Below are 19988 nucleotides of genomic sequence, written 5' to 3'. Positions count from 1 at the left end.
CTACAACATGGATGCGACATATGCTGAGTGAAAGAAGCCAGATACAGAATATTACATAATGTATGATCAATTTTAATGAAACGACTGGAAAAGACAGCATTTCAAAAAAAGAAAGTAGGGCAGTGTTTGTCTCTGAGACAGAATTAAAAGTATAGGAAGAGGCACAAGTGTACATTTAGTTATGTATAAAGGTAGACTTTTAAACCGGTAGAAATAAAGTGAGCTGTTGAATAAAAGGAGTTAGGTAAGCTGATCATCCATTTGGAACAAACAAACAAACAAACAAACAAAATAGAACAAAACACGAAAAAGCTAAAATAAAGCATATCACCACAATACATACTGAAATTATTTTCTGATGGTTAAATATGTAAATATCAAAAAGCCACATACAGTTTAGAATAAAATGCAGGTAAATATATAATCCTGTAGTAGAAGAAAAATTTCTAAATATAAAACCAAAGATATAAACTGTAGAGGTAAACATTGATGTATTTGATTTGGTAAAATTCAAATAATTGTTTAATAGCAAAAAACAACTTCTACAGATTTAAAAGGGTAATTATGGCCAGGCACAGTGGCTTACGCCTGTAATCCCAGCACTTTGGGAGGCCGAGGTGGGTGGATCACGACGTCAAGAGATCGAGACCATCCTGGCCAACATGGTGAAACCCCGTCTCTACTACTGAAAATATAAAAAATTAGCTGGGCGTGGTGGTGGGTGCTTGTAGTCCCAGCTACTTGGGAGGCTGAGGCAGGATAATCACTTGAACCCGGGAGGTGGAGGTTGCAGTGAGCAGAGATTGTGCCACTGCACTCCAGCCTGGTGACAGAGCGAGACTCTGTCTAAAAAAAATAAAATAAAATAAAAGGGTAATTATAAATTTGGAGAAATATTTAAAGCATATATAACATTCAATTGAATAATGTGTTTACTATACAACTTTTTAAAAATGACAAAAAATAAGCTGGGCGTGGTGGTGCATGCCTATAATCACAGCTACTTGGGAGGCTGAGGCAGGAGAATTGCTTGAACCCGGGAGGTGGAGGTTGCGGTGAACAGAGATCGTGCCATGGCATTCCAGCATGGGCAACAAGAGTGAAATTCCATCTCAAAAAAAAAAAAAAGACAAAAAATTTGGCAAAAATAATTAAAAATGGAATTCTCCAAGGGACTAGTAGTTAATACAGGAAGAATTTTCAGTCTCATAGTCAGCCAAAGAAATCCCAATTTAAACAATTGTTATTAACTTCGGCAATATTGACAATAGCCACTGTTGCTAGTGTGCATGTCATGTGTCCATGTATATCAATATTCCTTCATCTTTTGCTAATTACTTCTTTGAATAATAAATATTGAGTGCCTACTTCGCACACTTAACCTTCAAAATAACATTTTATTTTCAAGGTAATAAATGATGTTTATAGACAGGTTAAAATATTACATATGAGACCGTGCTAAATACTTAAATTTAGAAACTGGCCTTATTCCTCATTTGTACTAAAAGAGCTTAGAGCAGATTGCTATATCCTATGATTACTGGGAGAGAAACAACATCTATGTTTTTAATTTATTAGCTTCTTTGATATTTTCCAATGTAGTGTTTCTTCATCTAATCCAAGGACAAAAATATCAGCAGTTTACACATGGATTGTTTCTCATCATCTCTAGAATGCACAAAAGAGGATGGCTATCCTGGGGTTGGTCTCAAGGCAGGCCCACAGTCTTTGCCTGATATCCTTTCTGCGTTCACTACCACCCAGTTGGCCTCTTGCTAGTCAAATCTTAATTTCTATTGCTAAAATTCATGGGTGTAAGTAGACATGAGTTGGAATCTGTGCCTGAAGGTTTTAGGAATAGATAACAAAGGACTTATCCTTGTCTAGCTTCTAAGTAGTAAGAATACTCAAGATGAAGAGTATTTTATTTTATAAAGAGGAATATGAAGTCAGATTTTCTAGATTATTAGTCATCTCAGATAGAGACAAATCTGGAGTTAGATCCTGTGTTGGAGAAAAATCAGTTATCATCATATGATTTGTCAAAGCAATGACTACCAATACAATCTCCATAGAATGACAGAATGATATTTCTGTGATTGAAAATGCCATGGATTCAATTCATTTAACTAATTAATTTAATTTATTTACCTCTTTATAGAGAAGGATTTAAGATGGATTCTTTACTATACTTTTCATGAATTTAGGAACAGCATCTGTGGAATGTTACAAAGCTAACCACCTACATGTAGGCAAAGCAATGACTGTATCAAGTTCATGATGACCTGAGGCACTGAGATAACCAGCCTTAATGTTTGGGGCTTGAGCTGAAATATGAGCCAGGTGGAAGGTGGGAAAACAGATGCGAGGATGGATATAATATTCTCAGAAAGAAGAAAAATTAGCATTGAGCCAGTTTCCTTGCTACATATCTCTACATGTGTAACTTTAATAGCATCATTAATAGGCTGTGACTGATATTCTCATTTTTCAGGTGAGGTTAGAGTGAATGACTTATTGAAGGTTTGCATTGATAGATTTCATGGAGCCAGTGTCTGTGTCTGTCTGACCCTAAAGGTGTGGTCATTTTACTGTGCCACTCTATCTCTCTGGTGTTGAGAACCAAATTAAAAGGAAATGCATCAGATTGATGCAGACTTAAGAGACAGAATAGAATAAATGTGCTGGCATAGGTGTAAACCAATTCCAAATATAATTTAAGTAATAGTGAGAGTGTGCCAGTGACTGTAGTTTGGGATTTGGTTATTATATATGGCAGGAAATATACACATACATAAGTATAATTTTCCTTTGATTAGCTTAATGTATGAAAACAAAACATCTATATGGAATTCAGGATTTCTGAACAGGCAACAGGACCATAGAAGTGAACAAAACAGTGGAGGGTGAGTGGAGTCAGAAGCTCAAAGGGCTTAGAGGTCAGGGACCAAGGGTAAGCGGGGAGAGCCTTACCTTTCAAGGTGTGGAGAATTGGAAGGGATACAAATAGTGCTGAAGGAGCAATGCCAGAAGACTAGGTGAATTTTTGTCTTTAATTTCACTTCCAATAAATTCTTCCTTGTGTTTATCTATGCCAAATCACTCATGATGAAGTTTAAAAGTCATCAAGGGCATTTATTAAAGACACAAGTAAGTCCTGTTTCTGATCTGAGAGCAACTACTTGATTTGGACTTCAGAAAGGGAGGAGAGATTGCCTTGCTCTTACTTAGAGTGGGGTATATGAAGGTGACCCATTTACTTCTATGAATGGAAAACTTTTATAAGGAATCTTAATTGTAGAGTCATTTACTCAGCTGGGATAAGTGTGTCTCTGTGGAATTTTTGCACCACTCTGTTACACTGCACTTCTTTTCCCGTTGGATCAGTTAGCTAGCATCAGAAAATTTGGATGCTTAAGTGGAGAAAAATCGCATCAGGGAAAATAAACATATTGACACAGGAAGTTTGTGTTTGCACATTTCAATTAGAAATGAAATTGAATCATTTCTTTGGAGATGGATAGTGCATTTAAGATGAGAGTCTAGTATTTTTTCTTGGTTTTTGTTCTGCTATATGTTTCTTGTAAATAATCTGTTATATAGATTTTTGTGTAAAGTAATTTGGTTGCCAGATGATTTGGAAGTATCTCCAGGCAATAGCATAATGCTAGTTCCATAGTATATGTATTTTAAATATCTATTAGACTGAGCAAATGGATTCCTACAATTTGGAAGCAAGCTACAATATAGAATGATCAAGTCGAGGGCTCCATGGGAGCTGACTTTTCAACAGAGGAAAGAAGTTTTAGCAGGTTGGGAACTCAAGTGGAAGCAACTACCAGGAAAAAAAAAAAAGACCTAGCTTTTCCTCAAGGATTATATTGATTACCTTCTGTATAGTGATTACTGTTTTCTAGTCAGGTACATTATATTATTTAATCTTAGCTGTTCAAGCTAAAGCAAACTTCAATATTTACTTGATAAGTACTGATGAACACCGTGCTCGACACAAAATCAGTAGTCAGTAATTTACTAAATTAATTTATTCCCCTCTCTTGAAGATCTAGTCCATAGTATAGAAAAGAGAATTGTATGAACAAACACAATAGAAGTCATTTTATCCAACTCTATTTTGGTTAATAGTTAGGTTTGCTTTTTAATAAGGTTAATTACATGTAAGAGTCAGAAAAATAATTTTAACGTACATTGAACATTTTATGTAAGTTTCCAACTTATAGATGTACTTTATTCACAATATTTTGATGTAGCATTAGGGCCTCTTAATATAGTTTTGCAAACTGAAATTCCATATCATCTTTGCATGAACCATGTCTTTAATACAAATTATGTTATAATAATCAAGATAGTCAAGGTAAAAGCACTGACAGCCTATAGATCACTTATTGGGACTAGAGAGAACGTGCTATTTAGAAAATAAGCTGTAATTATTCAACTGGCAGCTATCATCAGGCAGTATATTTTCAGAGGAAGTGAAACTTCTGTTAATCTAGCAAGTTTGTTCAGTAGAACTTATATAAAAATCGTTGTACTTGTTGCTTTGTTATACCCTTTTAAAAAAGTGGAAAAACAGAGAAAAAGGAGACTCACTAGTATGGGAGGCAACTAGTTCACATATTTTCTTTGCCGAGAGTAAAGTTTCAAGAACTCTGTGTTGTATAACCAGGAAACCTGAAAACTGGTCTGCTAATAACTGTAGCTCAAAGAAAAGACATAGCAATGGTTATCAGTTTCTTTTTCAGCAAAATAGAGTGGTGGCACAATCCCTGAAAATTTTAAAGAAAAGTACACAGGATTGGGATTTAGTATCTTCTTGGCAGGTGAAATTTATTTACAATTTGGAGAGCAAGAGAAAATAGTGAAGCCTATATTAAACAATATTACAATTCCATTATAAGATTAATCTTACATCTGTGTTGAGGATAAATTAGAATTAGGTGAGTAATTGATAGAATGTGCCTAGAGAGAGATTCTGAAGACACAGAATGGTGAAGCAGGCAGTGAGAAATTACATAAAGTCTGCATCAAATAAGCTGTATTTATGCTAAACGTTACCAGTTTGAATGGTGAAAATAGAGAGAAAGGCCACAGCGGACATTGACCAATGAGGCTTGGTTGGCTGAACAAAAGGTGGCATCACAAAGGGAGATCAGAAATGTTCAGTTTTCAGCTTTGATCAAATAGAAATTAAAACAGAAAGACATGTTGCCAGAGGTCTGAGAAAGGCATAGTCAGGTTTCTTCAATGAAAGCATATGGCTTTAATTACTTTACATCTTTCATGATCAGAAATAATGTCACTCATCAAAACAGAATCAGATTACTAATAAAAGAGACTAATTAATTTGGTTTTAGACTTGCTGAATTGGGGGAACTGAAGGGCATGTGGATAATTTTGGTAGGACGACATGGCTAGAAATGCTTCCTGAGAGTATATGCCCTTCAACAGCGTGCTGTATTTATTTTCATATGTCATAGTGTTGATAAATACTAACTCAGCAAATACAGAATGAACAAATAAATGCATAATTATGTGGAAATTAGTTTTGGCTAATGGGTTTCTTTTCTGTTTAACAAAACAACAGTGAGTAAGGAAACAGACAAGTTACTGTAGATTGTAGATGATTTTGCACATTTTTTAATTCTCCTAAATTGTCACAGATTAATGATTATTAGTTATCTTAAAGTTTAATGGCATGTAGCACTATTTGTTATTAATATTAAAGTATTTAGTATTAAATTTGATTTCTAAAATAAAAATTGGATTCCTAAAGTTGTCAGAATAAGTAATTATATAATGTCATAAACAGGAGAATTTTATAAAGCATGTAAATTATACAGAAGGGATATTTTATTGTGCCTCTGTCTAATAAAGTAAGATTTTAATGTTTATTACTTTTTAATCTTTTCTTCAAAATGTCTCATTCTGTCTCTGTTGACCTGCAGGAAAGACATGGCAGGTTAATACATTTGTTTACTCCATAATTTTATGTAACTGTTTTGTTATTCATCTAATCATGATTTTGTAATCCTTAGTACTTTTGCCTTAAGCAGTTTTGCTAAAAGGGAAATTTTAAAGTTAACAATATTTTTTTGCTTATTCAGTTTAATTCCCAGGATAATGACCATTGCCTTACAATATATGTCATAAATTAAATGTTCTTAGTGCACTTTGTTGGATAAAGAGAGGTATGTGAGTGGTATTGGCTAGTTCTTTGGCAAAAAATATTTCCCCTTTTCTGATAAGTGTCCCCAGAATAGAGATGGGCCCAATATACTGGGCCTGTGCACATGACTTGATTGGTTAATATTAGACAATTAGGTATGTGACCCAAGCAGAGCTAAAGAGATGCTCTCTTAGGATAATTTTTAACATTATATTTCAAAATAATTTCTGAGCTACAAAATTTTGTACAAAGAATACTAACATTTTCATATATCCTTTATGCTGAAACCCCATTTCCTGAGTATTTGAAACTTCAAGGGAGACACATGAAGACATTCAAACGTCTGTTGAGCAACCCACAGCTGCTCTGGCTTCTCTTTGTCTCAAGGTTTGGTTGCTTGGCTTCTCCTTGTAACTCCTTCCCTGTTTTCCTCTTAATTCAACAAATGTGATGCTTATTAAAATATTCTCTTCTTATGTCACAGTATGGGCACCAACAGCCCTAGTTCATCATCATATTCTATGTAAGCCACATTGCTCAGGAGCTGTTTCTAGGCAATCACTGGCCGTGGCAGAGAAACTGAGGAAGGTCCATTTCTAGAAGGCATAGAACTCTGCTGACAGGTGTTTTGATTAGAGGATACCCAATGGCCTTGACTAAATCTGTTCAGAACTGTGCTACATTCTAGGATGCTTCTTTCTACCCAAACTTCCTTCCTTCTCTCTTTAACTCAAGGTCAAGCCTACATCAAAGACTGACAGCTCCTGCTCCTCTGTTCTTGCCTTCTTTTTGTAGTAAATATTATCTAGCCTCTTGTTGGCTGCTTGTCTATTTTCACCCAGGGAGTTTATGCTCTATTATCCATGTGCACACCAACTTGCTTGTCTACCCTTCAGATCTTGTTGGTTCCTATGATAATTGTAGCTCTGGCTTTTGGTGGTTAACCACTGCTACCTGGCTTCTATTATGTCAAGGCCTCCTCATATGCATGGGTAGCCTGGCTTGGTGACCGCAGGTACTGCTGGCCTCCATGATCAGCGGAAAAGAGTTACCATTCAGCTTCTTAGAGATGCTGGTATCATTTTCACAGCTCATTTCCAGTGGCTTCTGAACGATGTGTCCTCTGTGCCCTTTTATGGAAAATGTATGGTGAGTCTTCCACCTTTACACACTCTTAATCTATTCCAGCATGCACACTTTCATCAGACTCTATATTCTTTCCTTTTCCATCTACTAGGGCAGCACAGTCATTTCCAATATGCTGAATGTTGTCCAACACTTTTTCTAGCTAATTGTCACTCAGTAGTAAATTAGCCACTTTCCTTGGTGTTCTTCTTAAGGTGTTAAAATTCGTATTCCAACAGAGAACTAACCAGGCGAGGTGGCGGGCGCCTGTAGTCCCAGCTACTCGGGAGACTGAGGCAGGAGAATGGCGTAAACCCGGCAGGCAGAGCTTGCAGTGAGCTGAGATCCGGTCAGTGCACTCCAGCCTGGGCGACAGAGCGAGGCTCGGTCTCAAAAAAAAAAAAAAAAAAAAAAAAAATTCGTATTCCAAATAAATGCTCCTATATTGATGTGTTCTTGCCAATATAGTCTTCTATTCAGACCTGCTTGATCAACTATTCTCACTATTCAATCTTGAGGGCATTTCATGGATTCTTGCCATAAACTGCTGCTAATTTTTGCAATTCTTCAAGTTATAGTCTCTTTCTTATCTTACTAGGCCCAGCACATTCCCAACAGATTTATGCTGGAATTTAATGCCAGTGTTCATTCTGGTGGTCAGAACAAGAGATGGAGGGAGCTCTAGGAGATAGACTTATGGGAAGTGGTGGAAATGATTGTTCTTACCAGAGAAGTGTGGGCTACCTCTGCAAGCCCAAGTATTATAAGGGTTTCTGCATAATCAGTGTCTTCACGGGTCACTCACCCAGGTGTTCCTACTCAATGTTTCATGGTACTACATTTTTCCCCAGGATACAGACGTAACATCACAGACCTGCTTGGGTTGAGTACAGTATTTGAGGAGTTCTTTGACTCTAACAATTAAATAGAAATAGTCTTAAATAAGTTCATTCTTTCTGGCTATAGATTTTCTGTTGCTACAATAAAAAGTGATTTAATTAACTCACCGTGAGTAAAAGGGTATCCTTGCTTAGTGTAACAAATGGGCTATTTGGAAATTTATTTAGGTTACATTGTTAATTTCCCTCCCTCTTTCTTTTTCTCCTTCCCTTCCTTCCTTCCTTCCTTCCTTCCTTCCTTCCTTCCTTCCTTCCTTCCTTCCTTCCTTCCTTCCTTCCTTTTTTCATCCTTTTTCTCTCTCCCTTTTTTCTTTCCTCCCACAGTTTCTCATTCTCTATTACCTTCATTTTTGCAGTAACTCTGCTTGGATATTATAATTTACAAATTTTCTGCTGGTGGCTGTCCTATTGGTTTGGAATATTGCAAGGAGTGCTTATTGTGATAATGTTAGTATATATTACATTCTTTTACCACATCTATCTTTCTGATGTTCCAAGCAGCTAACACGCATGTAGAATTACCCAAGAAAAAGACTCTCACATATAAAAGAAAGTGTAGCCAAATTTGTAAACTAAATCCATAAACAAATTCATTTACATAATGGCATTGTTCTATCAAAAGGTGTTTTTAAAGCTACTAACACAAATTTTATAATCTATGTTCACTTGGGGAAAGCTGAAGAAGAGAGAAAACAGAAGAAAAAAAGGTTTGTGTTTCATAATTTTCATGCCTATGTATAGATAGACCTTAAAACTCAGAAGATAATTCTTCCATGAATAGTAAAATTGTCATACAAGATTTCTGCCTTTTTTCCACAGAGTTTCTTACAAAATAGTCCTCTCCAGCATGCACTTTTGGATACTCTTTCAACTCAGAAGTCAACATAAACAAAGGGTAAAAATTTACTTTTGTATTATGAATTATCACCCCAATAAGTCCATTATTTCATGATTTTTTGTTCATGTTGATGTTTGACACACAAGATTTTAACCTTTGTGAGTGCACAGTAATAATTTTTATTGATCTTTTATTTTTTGTTATTTCCCATGAGGTCAAACATAAAATATACCTGCAGTCACTGTGTGCTGATAAACTGAATATTTAAAAACAGAAAAAGTTCTCAATGCTATTAAATTAAATTGGACAATGTTTATTATATAAATATTTAAAAATTTTTACCAGTTCACATGGTATAAACATTATCATTATCAGTGATTTCAAGCTACTAATATGACATCCTTTAATGCATAGTTAGACAGATATGCAAAAATAGGCTCTTGTAAGCTGGTGTGCACTCTATCCAGCACACTGCTGCCCTCAGTATATGTGGGGTACCTGGAACATTTCTTCCGTCTATCACTACTTTCCAGTGGCAATAAAATTGATGTGACTGCCTTTAGTTTTCCATCTCCATTTCCCTCTGATTTTGTTCTGCCATTATAAGCAACTGACAATTTTAAGCTTCTGTCTCTTAAATCCAAAGAGTTACCATAAGTTCTTTTTCAGAAACCAAACGTTTTGCGTCTGTCTCTGTAAAACTGTGTATAGGTGAGAACCATGAATTCTTTACCTTGGTTCTTTAGCTGGTTAAGGAGTCACACAGGTCTTTAATGACATTTTTGAAAACTCTGAAAATTATGGAAAATAATGTGAGTATGTTTATCTATGAGGAAAGGTTCATAAATTTCATTAGTTTTCTAAGGGACCATAGTGCAGAAAAAGGTTCAGAACATCTGCCCCAAACTTCCTTGTAATTTATTTTACATTCTTTTCTAGTTCTCTCAAGTTCCCATTCCCTGTGATAAATTAGCAAGTGTGCCTCACCCCTAAAGCTTTCCTTTGGACTACCTAACACTGGATAATGACTTACATGCCATGGCATATCTGTTCCTACCTTTTGTATTATGAATTACCCATGAAGAAAACAGCTAAAGTATATTCTAAGAAGGTTACTACAACTTTTTAAGACAAAGGATGGAACTATGGATATCCAAGTCTTACTTTTGATCTTAAAACATTTCTGCTACATGACTTTGGCAGAGTATGTAATACAGTGATGAAGAGCATAGCATTTGAGATACAGAACACCTGGGTTCAAATCTCAACTGTGCCTCATGTTATTCACATGGCCTTTGGTAGCCTAAATGGCTGTAAATCTGTTTCATCATCCGTAATATATCACTAATAGTAATATATGTTTCATTTGGCTGTTTTGGAAGAATAAATGGAATATGTCTTAAAAGTGGTTAGTAGAACATCTAGCCTGAAACAAAGAGTCAATACATGTTAGTCGCCAGGAGTATTATTTTATCATTTCATTATTGTTATTTTCCTAATTACACTACAAATGTCTTGGGTGATATACCATACTTATATTTTATGACCAAATATGCAACATATTTACTATTTGTTGGGTGAATGAAAAATATTTTAAAAACCCACATGCAATAGGTAGTAAGAGAGCAAGTGTGCTTTTCTACAGTGCAAGTCATTTATGCCAGGTTTTTATCAAATAAAACTATGTCTGTTCATTTTGGAAGCAGCAGACTGAGCACGGCCTTGTGGATCTGTCTTGTTTCTACACTGTAGATGATGGGGTTGCGCACAGGGGGTAAAAGCAGGTATACATTGGCCATCACTGAACGGACCACTCTGGGGGCTGACCAACCATAGCGATACACCAAGGACAGGCCCAGCATGGGGAGGTAGAAGATAGCAACTGCTCCCACGTGGGAGACACAGGTGCTGAAGACCTTGTGCTGTTCTTCAGGAGGGGCAATTCTGAGGACAGAGTGAATAATTAAGATATATGACAGGACAATGCATGGCGTATCCATTCCAGTTGTCAGGATGAGATCTATTAATCCACAGATGCTGTTTGCCCGAATGTCTGAACACGCTAATTGAATCACATCTGGATGGTAACAGTAGGAGTAGGAGAGGGCATTCATTCTACAGAAATAGAGAGGCTTAAGGAGCAAAAGTAGTGGTAGTATTAGTACTGTAGCACGTGTAATCATCGGAAGACCCATCTGAATGATTCTGGAGTTAGTGAGAATGGTAGTGTACCTCAGAGGATCACAGATGGCCACATAATTGTCAAAGGCCATAGCCACCAGCACCCCAGATTCCATAAAAGTGAATACATGAAGAAAAAACATTTGGACAATGCAGCTATATAGACTGATTTCACATGCATCAAACCAGAGGATACCTAATGTTGTTGACAATGTAGAAACAGTCAAGCCCAGATCAGTGGCTGATAGCATGGAGAGGAAATAATACATGGGTTCATGGAGACTCTGCTGGATAGTGATGACAAACAGGATCATGCTGTTCCCAGAGAGGGCAATGGCATAAAAACAACAGAAAGGAATGGAGATCCAGGCGTGGGAAGACTCTAGGCCAGGAATGCCAGTCAACAAGAAGGTTGGAAATTTAGATGTTGAGTTGCTTAGGATTTCCATGGTGTCCTGGTTTTGCAGCATTTGTCCTCACAGTGCTTCCATCCTACAGAAGTGATACATTACAGTGTTATGTAAAATATTTAGATAAATTTTCTTTTGGTTAGGAGAGTTATCCAAGGTCATAGATAAGATCTGCATCATTGAGAAACTTCTAAATTAAATTATAATATTCATTTACAACTCATAATCAGAAATAGTTCACAAAAATATGTTTTTGTACTGTAAAATTCAAGGGAAATATGTCCATATGATTTTATACATTTTCATGATAGTGTCCATTTACAGAATATTAAACTGGATCATATTGTAAGATGATTTGAATAAAGACCTAGCTGAGAAAAAATAAGTATCTTCATTTACGAATATTTTGTGAGTACAATGAATAATAGCCACTGAAAAATATCCATGGTTCTTCAGTGACCATGAGGGTGTGAATCTGCAGACACATGATAATTGCCAGTAATATAGGTTTGGGAGTTACCAGTGTATATTTATCATTTTTCATCCAACACTATAGGTGAACAACTTCAGAGACTAGAATTATAAAGGAAAAACAATGAGGACACAACTCTCCAGAAGATTGGAATGCGCTATATACACTAAAGCAAGATGAGACTTGTTTTATGGGAACTATGAAAACCAAAAGAGGCCTGGCGCGGTGGCTCATGCCTGTAATCTCAGAACTTTGGGAGGCCGAGGTGAGCGGATCATGAGGTCAAGAGATCAAGACCATCCTGGCCAACATGGTGAAACCTTTTTCTCTGTGAAGTATTTGGGGGTAATTTACTGCTGTTCAAAAGTGTAAAGTGATGGATGCTGGCTTCAGGATCCAGTAGACGTTTTCAGTAGACAGCGAATGAGAAGGGCAATTGGCTCAGTAAACACAGAAATGCTGTATTGCCTCTTTCAAGTAAAATTCTAAAACTAATTTTGTCGATTAATATATTTATATTGTTCAAGTCAATTCTGGGGAGAATTAAATTAAATAATAGCAGTATTCATGAGTATAATGTTAGTACTTTTCAATCAAGCCTTTAAAAAACTAGTTGTTTCCAAATTCATGAGAGTAAATATTCTGTAGCAAGGATACAAGTTACTGTTCCTTTTATGCTAGTTTTTTATGGTTTCTTTTAAATCTCCAGTTGTCTGATTTTCAATTCAATTGAGAAACATTATGAAAATATTTAAGTATGAATTATTAGAGGTTGTATATCTACATATTATATGGATCGATGAAGACAGGGCAAACCCTCATGATATCTGACTTTTCTATAAACCCATATGACTGTTTGTGAATAGGTAACAAAGTAAAAAGTCAACACAATAAATACATCTCTCTACCTTCTTACCAGCTTTATGTGGAAAGAGGAACCTTCTCTGTCTCTGCTAGATGAGGAAGAATAGACTACAGTTCTGGAGCCATGGACTTTAAAGTCAGGTGGAATTGAGCTGTGAGATTATTTGTATGATTTAGGTCTCTCTGGGGCCAAAGACAGAGAAAAAAAGATATCCCCCTCTCTCTCTATAAAAATTTGAGGGCATAAGTGTGCAACCCCAGAGGGTCTTAGTTACCAATCCAAGTGACCTGTGGTCACAAGGACATTAAATGCAAAGGAAAATTAACCAAATTATACATATAAATAGAAAATGTACACTGTTCATAGCATTGGGGAATAGAGAGAGATGTACATCATTGTCTCTGGATTATAAGTGTGCTGGCAAGACAGGAAAAGAAACCACTGTTCACTGGGATCATTATGGTCATGATAAAGAGGGAAAACTGTACACCCCAGTCCCTAGGCCCCCATACCTACATTTCCACATTGAACCATAGGGAGAATGATAAATGTCCATTCTCAAATCCATCCTTTTTCAAACACTAACTGAGTTTTCCCCCAGGAAATGTGCCAACTTCTGCTATATTAATTTGACCCTGTTTTGCTAGTAGCTAGGGTTACCGTGAATGAATGATGTTCTCATGTGCATGTATTCTTGCTCTGTTCCTTGCTGTTTTCTTGCATTAATATATTCAAGGACCTGATTCCTGGGAGAGTTTTTTCATTTTTGTCAGTGTGGGCAGTTGACTAATGGATGCAGACACTTTACAGTCTACTAATTCTAGGTTCGTAGGAAAAGTCTCACATTCAAACCTTTTGTTTCTCGTTTATACAGAAGCTGCAGATTTGTGGAGACAGTCTTGTTTTTGTTTAGGTATCAATAATACCAGTAATTTGTTCCTCACTCAGCTATTTTTATTTGATTTCTACTTTGCTATTCTTCCTATGCATTCCTGTTCTAGTAATTTTAATGGTTGAAAGTATGATGGGTTCAATTCAAGCACTATACCTCTACCTGGCATTCCCATCAACTGTTTTGACTGACTTGATACTTCCATGACAAAAATGAACTATAATCAAATCATTTTATAAGTCAGAAATAAATAATTAAAAGTTTCACCTCTGTTGCCCTCAAAGAACTAACTGTCTAGTTTTCTCCCAAATATCTGTGATGGTCAGATTGTAAAATAATAAAATAGTCCCTCAGTACTCCTGCCTCCTTGGACTCAGTCCGTGTTTATCCTCTGCTCTTGAGTGTGGGTAGGACCTCTGACTAACTTCTAACCAGCAGAATATGGCAAAGGTAACATGGTATCATCACATATATGTCATATAAGATCTGTCTTTGGTGAATCAAGATTCTATGTTTGTGGAAGATTTCTGTGTGACAAAAGACTAAGAGTGGTCTCCAGCTAACAAGCAGCCAAGAACTGAGCATGGCCTCCTCTAGCCAACATGTAGTAAGAAACTGAGTCCCTCATCTCAAAAGGCCACAAGGAACTAGTAGAATCTGGCAACACCTCATGAGCTTGGAAGGATAGCCTTCCACAATAAGGCCTCAAATGAGACACAGCCTTGGAGAAAACTCAGCAAAGCTGTATTCAGACTCCTGACTTACAAGAATTCAGAGATATAGTGTTCGTGGGTTTTTTTTTTTTCTAGTTGTTTTTTAATTTTTAATTTTATTTTTAGTTCTGGGGTACATGTACAGGATGTGCAGGTTTGTTAAATAGGTAAACATGTGTCATGGTGGTTTGCTGCGACCATCCACCTATCACCTAGATATTAAGCTCAGCATACATTAGCTATTTTTCCTAATACTCTCCCTCTGCCCCCACCTTACTCCCTGACAGACCCCAGTGTGTGTTGTTCTCCTTTCTGTGTCCATGTGATCTCATTGTTCAGCTCCCACTTATAAGTGAGCACATTCAGTGTTTGGTTTTCTGTTCCTGCATTAGTTTTCTGAGGATAATGTCTTCCAGTCTCATCCATGTCCCAGAAAAGAACATGATCTCATTCCTTTTTATGGCTGCATAGTACTCCATGGTGTGTATATACCACATTTTCTTTATCCATTCTATCATTGGTGAGCATTTGGGTTGACTCCATGTTCTTGCTATTGGGAATAGTGCTGCAATGAATATACATGTGCATGTTTCTTTGCAACAGAAAAATTTATATTCCTTTGGGTATATACGTAGTAATGGGATTGCTGGGTCAAATGGTATTTCTGGTTGTAGATATTTGAGTAATCGCCACACCATCTTCCAAAATGGTTGGACTAATTTACATTCCCACCAACAATGTAAAAGCATTCCTATTTCTCCACGACCTCACCACCATCTGTTTCTTGACTTTTTAATAATGGCCATTCTGACTGGTGTGAGATGGTATCTGATTGTGGCTTTGATTTGCATTTCTTTTTTTTATTTTTATTTTTTTAATTATTATTATACTTTAAATTCTAGGGTACATGTGCATCACGTGTAGGTTTGTTACATATGTATGCTTGTGCCATGTTGGTGTGCTGCACCCATCAACTCGTCAGCACCCATCAACTCGTCATTTACATCTGGTATAACTCCCAATGCAATCCCTCCCCCCTTCCCATGTTAGGCCCCAGTGTGTGATGTTCCCCTTCCTGAGTCCAAGTGATCTAATTGTTCAGTTCCCACCTATGAGTGAGAACATGCGGTGTTTGGTTTTCTGTTCTTGCGATAGTTTGCTGAGAATGATGGTTTCCAGCTGCATCCATGTCCCTACAAAGGACACAAACTCATCCTTTTTTATGGCTGCATTCCATGGTGTATATGTGCCACATTTTCTTAATCCAGTCTGTCACAGATGGACATTTGGGTTGATTCCAAGTCTTTGCTATTGTGAATAGTGTCGCAATAAACATATGTGTGCATGTGTCTTTAAAGCAGCATGATTTATAATCCTTTGGGTACATACCCAGTAATGGAATGGCTGGGTCATATGGTACTTCTAGTTCTAGATCCTTGAGGAATCGCCATAATGTTTTCCATAATGGCTGAACTAGTTTAAAATCCCACCAACAGTGTAAAAGTGTTCCTATTTCTCCACATCCTCTCCAGCACCTGTTGTTTCCTGACTTTTTAATGATTGCCATTCTAACTGGTGTGAGATGGTATCTCATTGTGGTTTTGATTTGCAATTCTCTGTATGGCCAGTGATGATGAGCATTTTTTCATGTGTCTGTTGGCTGTATACATGTCTTCTTTTGAGAAATGTCTGTTCATTTCCTTTGCCCACTTTTTGATGCAGTTGTTTTTTTCTTGTAAATTTGTTTGAGTTCTTTGTAGGTTCTGCATATTAGCCCTTTGTCTGATGAGTAGATTGCAAAAATTTTCTACCATTCTGTAGGTTGCCTGTTCATTCTTATGGTAGTTTCTTTTGCTGTGCAGAAGCTCTTTAGTTTAATAACATCCCATTTGTCAATTTTGACTTTTGTTGCCGTAGCTTTTGGTGTTTTAGACATGAAGTCCTTGCACATGCCTATGTCCTCAATGGTATTACCTAGGTTTTCTTCTAGGGTTTTTATGGTATTAGGTCTAACATTTAAATCTCTAATCTATCTTGAATTAATTTTCATATAAGGAGTAAGGAAAGGATCCAGTTTCAGCTTTCTACTTATGGCTAGCCAATTTTCCCAGCACCATTTATTAAATAGGGAATCATTTCCCCATTTCTTGTTTTTCTGAGGTTTGTCAAAAGATCAGATGGCTGTAGATGTGTGGTATTATTTCTGAGGCCTCTGTTCTGTACCATTGGTCTATATCTCTGTTTTGGTACTAGTACCATGCTGTTTTGGTTACTGTAGCCTTGTAGTATAGTTTGAAGTCAGGTAGCATGATGCCTCCAGCTTTGTTCTTTTGACTTAGGATTGTCTTAGTGATGCGGGCTCTTTTATGGTTCCATATGAACTTTAAAGCAGTTTTTTCCAATTCTGTGAAGAAACTCATTGGCAGCTTGATGGGGATGGCATTGAATCTATAAATTACCTTGGGCAGTATGGCCGTTTTCACAATATTGATTCTTCCTATCCATGAGCATGGTATGTTCTTCCATTTGTTTGTGTCCTCTTTTATTTCACTGAGCAGTGGCTTGTAGTTCTCCTTGAAGAGGTCCTTTACATCCCTTGTAAGTTGGATTCCTAGGTATTTGATTCTCTTTGAAGCAATTGTGAATGGAAGTTCATTCCTGATTTGGCTCTCTGTTTGTCTGTTACTGGTGTATAAGAATGCTTGTGATTTTTGCACATTAATTTTGTATCCTGAGACTTTGCTGAAGTTGCTTATCAGCTTAAGGAGATTTTGGGCTGAAACAATGGAGTTTTGTAAATATACAATCATGTCATCTGCAAACAGGGACAATTTGACTTCTTCTTTTCCTAACTGAATACCCTTTATTTCTTTTTCTTGCCTGATTACCCTAGCCAGAACTTCCAAAACTAGGTTGAATAGGAGTGGTGAGAGAGGGCATCCCTGTCTTGTGCCAGTTTTCAAAGGGAATTTTTCTAGTTTTTGGCCATTCAGTATGATATTGGCAGTGGGTTTGTCATAAATAGCTCTTATTATTTTGAGGTACGTTCCATCAATACAGAATTTATTGAGTGTTTTTAGCATGAAGGGCTGTTGAATTTTGTCAAAGGCCTTTTCTGCATCTATTGAGATAATCATGTGGTTTTTGTCTTTGGTTCTGTTTATATGCTGGATTACGTTTATTGATTTGCGAATGTTGAACCAACCTTGCATCCCAAGGATGAAGCCCACTTGATCATGGTGGATAAGCTGTTTGATGTGCTGCTGGATTCAGTTTGCCAGTATTTTATTGAGGATTTTTGCATCGATGTTCATCAGGGATATTAGTCTAAAATTCTCTTTTTTTGTTGTGTCTCTGCCAGGCTTTGGTATCAGGATGATGTTGGCCTCATAAAATGAATTAGGGAGGATTCCCTCTTTTTCTATTGATTGGAATAGTTTCAGAAGGAATGGTACCAGCTCCTCCTTGTACCTCTGGTAGAATTCAGCTGTGAATCCATCTGGTCCTGGACTTTTTTTGGTTGGTAGGCTATTAATTATTGCCTCAATTTCAGAGCCTGCTATTGGTCTATTCAGGGATTCAGCTTCTTCCTGGTTTAGTCTTGGGAGACTATAAGTGTCCAGGAAATTATCCATTTCTTCTTGATTTTCTAGTTTATTTGTGTAGAGGTGTTTATACTATTCTCTGATGGTAGTTTGTATTTCTGTGGGATCGGTGGTGATATCCCCTTTATCATTTTTTATTGTGTCTATTTGATTCTTCTCTCTTTTCTTCTTTATTAGTCTTGCTAGCGGTCTGTCAATTTTGTTGATCTTTTCAAAAAACCAACTCCTGGATTCATTGATTTTTTGGAGGGTTTTTTGTGTCTCTATCTCCTTCAGTTCTGCTCCAATCTTAGTTATTTCTTGCCTTCTGCTAGCTTTCGAATGTGTTTGCTCTTGCTTCTCTAGTTCTTTTAATTGTGATGTGAGAGCATGAATTTTAGATCTTTCCTGCTTTCTCTTGTGGGCATTTAGTGCTATAAGTTTCCCTCTACACACTGCTTTAAATGTGTCCCAGAGATTCTGGTATGTTGTATGTTTGTTCTCATTGGTTTCAAAGAACATCTTTATTTCTGCCTTCATTTCGTTATGTACCCAATAGTCATTCAGGAGCAGGTTGTTCAGTTTCCATGTAGTTGAGCGGTTTTGATTGAGTTTCTTAGTCCTGAGTTCTAGTTTGATTGCACTGTGGTCTGAGAGACAGTTTGTTATAATTTCTGTTCTTGTACATTTGCTGAGGAGTGCTTTACTTCCAATTATGTGGTCAATTTTGGGATAAGTGTGATGTGGTGCTGAGAAGAATGTATATTCTGTTGATTTGGGGTGGAGAGTTCTATAGATGTCTATTAGGTCTGCTTGCTGCAGAGATGAGTTCAATTCCTGGATATCCTTGTTAACTTTCTGTCGTTGATCTGTCTAATGTTGACAGTGGAGTGTTGAAGTCTCCCATTATTATTGTATGGGAGTCTAAGTCTCTTTGTAAGTCTCTAAGGACTTGCTTTATAAAAGAATCTGGGTGCTCCTGTATTGGGTGCATATACATTTAGGATAGTTAGCTCTTCCTGTTGAATTGTTCCCTTTACCATTATGTAATGGCCTCCTTTGTCTCTTTTGATCTTTGATGGTTTAAAGTCTGTTTTATCAGAGACTAGTATTGCAACCCCTGCTTTTTTTTTGTTCTCCATTTGCTTGGTAAATCTTCCTCCATCCCTTTATTTTGAGCCTATGTATGTCTCTGCGTGTGAGATGGGTCTCCTGAATACAGCAGACTGATGGGTCTTGACTCTTTATCCAGTTTGCCAGTCTGTGTCTTTTAATTGGAGAATTTAGTCCATTTACATTTAAGGTTAATATTGTTTGTGTGAACTTGATCCTGCCTTTATGATATTCACTGGTTATTTTGCTCGTTAGTTGGTGCAGTTTCTTCCTAGCCTCGATGGTCTTTACATTTTGGCATGTTTTTGCAATGGCTGGTACCGGTTGTTCCTTTCCATGTTGAGTGCTTCCTTCAGGGTCTCTTGTAAGGCAGGCCTAGTGGTGACAAAATCTCTAAGCATTTGCTTATCTGTAAAGGATTTTATTTCTCCTTCACTTATGAAACTTAGTTTGGCTGGATATGAAATTCTGGGTTGAAAATTCTTATCTTTAAGAATGTTGAATATTGGCCCCCACTCTCTTCTGGCTTGTAGAGTTTCTGCCGAGAGATCTGCTGTTAGTCTGATGGGCTTCCCTTTGTGGGTAACCCGACCTTTCTCTCTGGCTGCCCTTAAGATTTTTTCCTTCATTTCAACTTTGGTGAATCTGGCAATTATGTGTCTTGGAGTTGCTCTTCTCGAGGAGTATCTTTGTGGCGTTCTCTGTATTTCCT

The 19988-nt window shown here is 36.9% G+C and overlaps 2 protein-coding genes across 2 annotated transcripts in view; one reads left to right on the top strand and one right to left on the bottom strand.

Annotated features, from left to right (window-relative positions):
• Positions 1-19988, top strand: part of MMP26 (matrix metallopeptidase 26) — a 370667-nt gene that overhangs the window by 60893 nt on the left and 289786 nt on the right. Inside the window, exon 2 of the mRNA XM_065529738.1 lies at positions 9028-9103. The gene's annotated coding sequence lies outside the window, so the exon portion shown is untranslated. The remainder of the gene's footprint in view (positions 1-9027; positions 9104-19988) is intronic.
• On the bottom strand, positions 10738-11697 carry LOC102122931 (olfactory receptor 51F1). Its single transcript, XM_005578930.3, has one exon. The coding sequence runs from the start codon at positions 11695-11697 to the stop codon at positions 10738-10740; it is 960 nt and encodes a 319-aa protein (XP_005578987.3).

Source organism: Macaca fascicularis, chromosome 14 (genome assembly GCF_037993035.2).
Source record: "Macaca fascicularis isolate 582-1 chromosome 14, T2T-MFA8v1.1".
Lineage (NCBI taxonomy): Eukaryota > Metazoa > Chordata > Mammalia > Primates > Cercopithecidae > Macaca > Macaca fascicularis.
The sequence above is the reverse complement of the archived record's forward strand: the minus strand, read 5'-3'. Positions and strand labels throughout refer to the sequence as shown.